We start from the raw sequence: 7,306 nt of genomic DNA, 5'->3' as shown, positions 1-7,306 counted from the left end.
ATTCTGTGTATTTTTCGTAAATTTTTGTGTTTTTTGTCATAATTTTTGTGTAAATGTTGTGATTTTATGTTTGCTGGCGAAAAATATGGCGAGCATTATTTTAATGTTTAAAAACAATATTTTTGTGTTTTTTTTTTTTTTTTTTTTCATTTTTTTCGTTTATTTATATTTAATTTAATTTCATTCTCAAAAAGCCAAACAACAACAAAAATACCTAAATATTTTTTCCTTTGTCTCTTTTTTCGTCTTTTTTCCTATTTTATTGACATTATTTCCTTTGCCAACCAAAAAAAAAAAACAAATATTTGCCTCCTCCAAAATATGAAACAAAAAATATCTAGACCCTGAAACTACAACTGACAAATCACCGGCTTCACCAACACGGCGGAAATTACCTAAGACTCCGGTATAAATTAGTTCCGCATTCACAATTTTTATTTCTAGTCTTATCTCTACACTCACAACACACTCTAACACACACATACACCCATACACACAATCACACTCTATAACATATGTGTATTTTCATACAATAACAAAGCTAAAATGTAGACGAGAATTTATCCGGAAAATGTGAAACTAAAGAAAATTAATCAATTTTCTACAATAAATTAATATTCTTAAATACAAGTTGATCCTTTTGACTTCCGGTGATTGAAATTCATAAGAATTGAAATGTGAGAACTTCAATAGACAAAAAATTAATTTGTTTTTCGTAGTAAAAAAAAAACAACAACAACAAATAGAAACAATAAGTTATTCAAACGAAGGTAGTGAAATATTTTAAAGTTTTTGTAACCAAACAAAAAAATTAAATCAAATGAAATAAACAAAAAAAAAAGAGAATTGAAATAGAAAAACCCCTTAACAATGCAACATTTTTCTTTTCATTTCATTGATTTGCTTTTTTAATTTTCTTTTTTTCCAAATTCTTGACTTATCAACTTTCGTTTCGTAAAGCAACACTAAAATCTCCAAATGATTTTGTTTTTCAGTTTCTAATTTTTAATAACTTTTTTTATTTTTCTCAATTTGTAAGCTTTGAATAGTCTATTCAATTTTAATAACTTTACACATTATTCTTAACAAATACAAAAAACATATTCATATATATTATATATTCAATTAATGTCAGTAGATCAGTTATTTGATATAAACGTAATATTTTCTTCAAACAATAATTCAGTTTTTATTTTATCGTAAAAAACTTGTTTTTTTTTTCCTTACTGTTATATTCAGCATAGCAACGTCACATTCCAAATTACCAGTATTGGAACAAATACAAATTTTTTCTGTTATAAAAAAAAATATTTAATTTCCTTAGTAGTTATAATCTTTAATTGGATCATACCATAATTCAAACTTTATATTTATTTTATTTGGAAATAAAAATAGGCACAATGTAACGTTTCTTAAAATATACTTAGACAATGGCAAAGGGTGACTGCGACATGTTTAGGCCTCATTTATAAAATCGTTTGGCATGTAATTTTTAATATCGAAATTCAAATGTTTAGGATACCGAAAATAATATTTTTGGCCAATATCTATAAAATATCCGCTAAACTAAACCATTTTTTGGATGTGAAATATTCAACTCAATTTGTTTTAAGCCAAATAGGTAGCTTCATCTTAAATGCGGTCAAAATAATTTTGAACCAATCCGGTATTTGGAAACCGGTGTTTCTGATTTTTCCGATGGAAAGTCCTTCGACCATTTTACAATACCTTAATTTTGATGGAATTCGATAATAGACAATAACTAAACCAAAAAAAAATTTTAGGGTTGAATAAGTCTATTTTTGTACATTTCTAGGGAAACAGGGAATAGGTTTAGAACAAATAAATAAAACAAAATTGGCTAAAATCCTCAAAAGACCAAGTATCTTAAGCTTAAAAATACCAAGTATCTTAGCTTCAAAATACCAATACGTGGATCTGATGAGCAATTTTCTTTCGTAGATGGTATCCATTACGAACTTAAGATATCAAATTTAAAACAATATGATTTAAGTATAGGGCTAATTTTTAACCTTGGCTATAAGTTAAGGTTAATTTTTATATCGGCTATAGGAAGGCATGGGCACATACAGAAACTTTGCTGTCAGAGAACGTAGTGCCCTACATCAATTCGATTATATATTGGAAATCATCAGATATAGGAAGGAACATTTCTGTGAAGGCTATAACATACCATTTTCAATCCCATACAATTTCAGGCATAACATGCATTTGCGCTATCTGGTGGTGAGATATATAATAAATTTTTGTCGCATCTGGTATGGTTTATTATCAAAAGACGTATGCCATACGCTACTTTTGAACACATAATCCATCCATCTGTGGCTTCTGCAGTTTTTCTCTTTTTGAGCCAAATTCTCTCATTCGAAGTCGAAAAATTTCGATCGAAATGAATTTTTATATTTTAATCGCAGGTTGATTAAATGAAAATTTCTGTAGAAACGAATTGACTGAATGTTTTCGTTTTAAAAATTTCAAATGAGCGTACAGAAATTCATATCGATCGAATTTGTTCGATATCGAACGGACACACACATCAAAAAATAACATCATTTGTTGCGCTTGATTTCACTCTTATAGTACTCCTTACTCTTTTTCAAACATTTCGATCGCCTCTCAATTATTTCTAACAGGAGTAATTCGTGTGCGCTCACACGCGCTCTCTCCAAGAACTCCCACTCTGGAGAAAAAAAAACATAAAATCTGAGCACTGTTTTGAAATAAACTTCTTTTTTTCAATTTGTGCGGAAACTATTGCCATTGAATATTGTATCAAAAGGTTCTTAAAGTATTAAATTTAAGTTCGTGTATTTTTTATTTCTTTTTGAAAGATCCCTTATCTGGAATATCGAATTAAAAACAAGTAAGCAAAGGCTATGGTCATGCGGGGCCGACCATGTGATACCCTACAACAATATAATATGTTGAAAGGCCCCTTTTGTCCAAATCCATTTGGAAGATTTCGTTTTTGATATGGCGTTAACCTTAGCTTTTTGACCGAGCCATTTCCTGAATAGTTACGCACTCCGTCGTGTAAAAAATAAGTCAATGGCCATCCAAATGCTACACTTCTTCCATGTACTTAACCCTCCTCTCATTCAAAATTCCGTGTAGATTAGTTTTTAATTGTTTCCTGTAGAGCAACTGCAAATCAGAAATATTTTAGTTTTTTGGTCCATTTGAACCCCTAAATGTACATCTTCAAACATAATAGGCTTTAATTCTGACCCTAATCCCATGCAAAAATTTCACGAGCTTCGCACGATAATTGCGACCTGTATAGACCCCTCAAGTCATAGTGTTACAGGATGTAGATAATATTTAGAAATTTACAAATCAAAATTGAAAGTCAATTGAAAAAAATTGCATGCGATAAAAAATATGACACAAATTGAAAAAATGCAACAAAGGATATTCAGTTTTTTATTGTCATATTTTAACACGATTTTCTTACTATTATTAAGAAACTATTCCGAATTAAGAGAATTGTGAAAACCTTTCCAGCTGTTCTTTACTTTTAAAGTGAATAATTAATAATTTGGCCGGGTTTTAAATATATTCGCGGTTATGTGGAAATTTTCTTATTTTTTGACATAAAATTTATGGTTAATTTACCCGCTTAATATTGTCCGATTGCCACCCCAATTGGAAGGCTTTTGCCCAGCCCTGAACGCTAACTCCATGCAAATCTCCTCATCGATTGGATCATAATTGTGGCATAAAGAGCAACTGTAAAATCAGGAAAATTCGAACATCTCCAAAAACAATTGGGTACTATTCTGACCCTAACCCCACCTCCATTTTAAATTTCGTGAGGATCTGGCCTCAATTGGGACCTGTTGCGTGATTACAAATTAACATGGACAGACGGACATTCATAGGTAGATCGACTCAGCTCGGAGAGGGAGAAGTATCCATTTGTAGTTTCCTATGTCGGAAACCATTATGTCGATGTGTTACATAGTTTTTGGTCCAATTAAAAAAGTTACATTAAAAATGTACTGAGATCGGATCAGATCTATATATAAATCCCACTCATATATTCCTATATTTCTCTAAATAATTTTAATTTTGGATCATAAAGTTCAGTTTTTTAAAATTTCAGCCAAATCGACTCAGATAAAGTTAAAGCCATCATATATATGATTTGGCATTTAAGCCACTAGTGCAAAAATCCATTCAATATCAAAGGTATTCTATATAAGTGTTTTCGGCTAATATATATTGTCCGTAATCTAACTTTTTTTTCAACCAGCGATAATTTTGTGAATGGTAGCATTTAGTCCATGTCTCTTTTGAAAGATATTTTGTTTTATTGACCTCCTGAACGAACTGTGGTAACATTTCGTACGAATTTTGAAAGAGATGTATCACCGTCATCCATATACCTTAAACGATGCAGGCGGTGGTCAAGAAATACTATTGGGATTTTTAAAAAAATAAAAAAAATAAATAAATAATAAATAAAAAAAACAGTTTACGTCCCTTAACGTTACGGACTCAGCTTCAGCGAATTTTGGTAAACAAAATTTTAAGAGGAGGACATTGGAACATTGCTTTCAACACGACGGTGCTGCGTGCCACCCAGCCGAAGCTACACTCGATTTTCAAAAAAAAAAAAACTTTTTGCGGATACTTTATATTCGGCCCGGACATTTTTTTAGCCTTGCCGAATATTAAACACAGTTTATACGTGTTGGTACCAATTGCGTACTTCAAATACTAATTATACCCTACAACACTTTGTGTTGGGGTATTATATTTGATTGGGCCAAAAATTATGTAACACCTAGAAATATTGATTTTCCACATAGGAAAGTATATATGGATCTTCCTATCTCGCCGAGCTGAGTCGATCTAGCTATGTATGTCCTTCCGTCCGTCTGTCCATGTTAATTTGTAATCACTCTACAGGTCGCAATTATGGCCCGATCTTCACGAAATTTAGAATGGAGGTGGTGTTAAGGTCAGAATAGAACCCTACTTCTTTTGGAGATGATCGCATAATATTTAGGGGTCGAAATGGACCAAAAACTGAAAAAATCCTGATTTTGCAGTTGCTCTACAGGTTGCAATTATGGACCAATCGACGCGGAAATTAGCATGGGCTAAATCTTCGGGCTGGGCAGAAGCCTTCCGATTTTGATGGTCATCGGGTAATATTTAGTGGGTGAAAAAGACCATAATATTTGTGATAAATAAAAGTCAAATTTCCATTATACCGCGAATATTTTTAGTCCCGGCGAAATCATAAATAGACGAACAGGTCAATTCTGACCGTTACGTAGATGCCGATAGTAAATATATCGGATATATACAATGTGTATATACAAAGGAAGGAATGTTAGATGGAATGCTTATATCTCAAGAATGGGTGGACCGATTTTGACAAATTTTGTCAATTCATTTATTTTTTCATATTTTTTTATCGCAATTAACGTCCGATCCTCACGAAAAGGGTATGGTTAGGCTCAGAAGGGCTAGGCCTATTGTTTTCAAAGATGTCCGCAATATATTTAGGGGTTGAAATGGACCAACAACTAAAATGTTCCTGATTTTGCTGCCGTTATAAAGGTCATAAAGAGAGTTTAGGACAGCGTGTAGAATGGACCACTACTTTTGTCTGAAAAATACCAACATTACTTACAGGTGATAGCCGAAATACACAAAATGCGAACTTCTGAATTTTTTGCTGATTTCTTTGACGAATATAGCCAAATATCGTAGACATGAAGATCGTATAGAAGAGTCTAAATTTGGAGATACAGAGGAGCCTCTTGCTTTTGGAGATGATCGCAAAATACGACGGAGTGCGTAAATATTGGGCAAATGTCCCGGGTCAAAATGCTAAGGGTAATATCTGGGCAGTGCTCTGTCACATAATTTCAAAAGCGAAATCTTCCAAAATGGATTTGGACGTAAGGGGTCTTCTAACATATTGTAGTGTTGTAGGGTATCACATGGTCGGCCCCGCACGACTATAGTCTTTGCTTACTTGTTTTTTTTTTTTTTAATTTTCTTTTGAAAAATGTGTCATATATTATCAAAACACATAATATCTCTATTCCGAAACTTGGACTTTCACGGACAGTCCGATGCCTAAATACTAGGAACCCAAACTGACAATTCACAGCAAATTCGTTTAAAATATGTGACTAAAACATTCAAAATACCTGAAATCTGTCCGTGTCCATCAATCGTGTCCCTTTTCAATACAAAATTTTCTATAGTCCAAATAGGCATCTGGCTAAAATTGTATCAATCTATTTTAATTCATTCGGATGCTAGAGTGATTTACATTAACGAACAGACGGACGGATGTGGCTAACATTTTCTTTCATTTCGACGAGAATAACAAGCTAATAATCCCCGTCATACTATGCACACGTAGAAGAATATACAATAAAAAGGTACTAAGAAGTTCCCAAATGTATTGGGTAGTTCCCAATATTTTATCATTGAAAAGTACTATAACAGTTTCGAATATGAAGTTTTTGATGTGATTTATTTAAATTTCATTGTTTCTTTTCTATGCGGAATGATCTTTTATCAATTTTTAGGAGAGCTATGGTCTTAGCGGACAACAAGACCAATATCACAAATACATTTTTCAAATTTTATATATTTAAGTCAATTTTTACTGATTAGTTTTTTTTTGCCTTTAAGAAACGTTACAAAATGCCATTTCCATTTCATTTTCCCCAACTCATTTCTTAATATTATATTTTTTCAACTTCATGCATTATATAAGTAACACTAAACCACAACAATAATAATTATAATAATAAAATACATATGTACTTGATGTTGTAGTATTAGAATTTTTAAACCAAAATTATAACCTAAATAAGAAACATTAAATAAAATTAACTAAAAAAATTAAACCCAATAACAATAACAGAAAAAACAACAACAACAACAACAAAAAACTACATATTAGATTAAAAACCACAAAAACAACACGCTCTTATACATGACAAAAACAACTTTTTTGGTTTGTTTTTTTTTTATTTCTAAGAAAAACGTTCAAGGTGTTGAAAAACACATTGAATTACAAAGCCACAGACAGCGACACACACTTTCAAGTTCTTAAGCGCAACAAAGCAATAGAAAAAGAAAAATCAAACACGCTTGTCCTTTTTGTCATAACAAATCGCATAACTAATGGATTTTTAAAATCAATGACAAGCTAAGAGACCAAAATATATTGACAGCATGTGATTACATTGTTATGTGGAAGTGATTCTTAATTGAGAACTCAAAACGAAATGCTTGTTACGCCTAA

General features: G+C 31.7%; 1 protein-coding gene across 1 annotated transcript in view; it reads left to right on the top strand.

Annotated features, from left to right (window-relative positions):
* Positions 1–85: 85 nt before the first annotated feature.
* LOC101889830 (regulating synaptic membrane exocytosis protein 1-like) overlaps positions 86–7,306 on the top strand; it is a 59,072-nt gene continuing 51,851 nt past the window's right edge. The window contains exons 1-2 of the mRNA XM_059123096.1: positions 86–92; positions 342–406. Coding sequence (XP_058979079.1) covers positions 86–92; positions 342–406 — 72 coding nt within the window. The remainder of the gene's footprint in view (positions 93–341; positions 407–7,306) is intronic.

This window comes from Musca domestica, unplaced genomic scaffold, assembly GCF_030504385.1.
Source record: "Musca domestica strain aabys unplaced genomic scaffold, Musca_domestica.polishedcontigs.V.1.1 220, whole genome shotgun sequence".
Lineage (NCBI taxonomy): Eukaryota > Metazoa > Arthropoda > Insecta > Diptera > Muscidae > Musca > Musca domestica.
The sequence above is the reverse complement of the archived record's forward strand: the minus strand, read 5'-3'. Positions and strand labels throughout refer to the sequence as shown.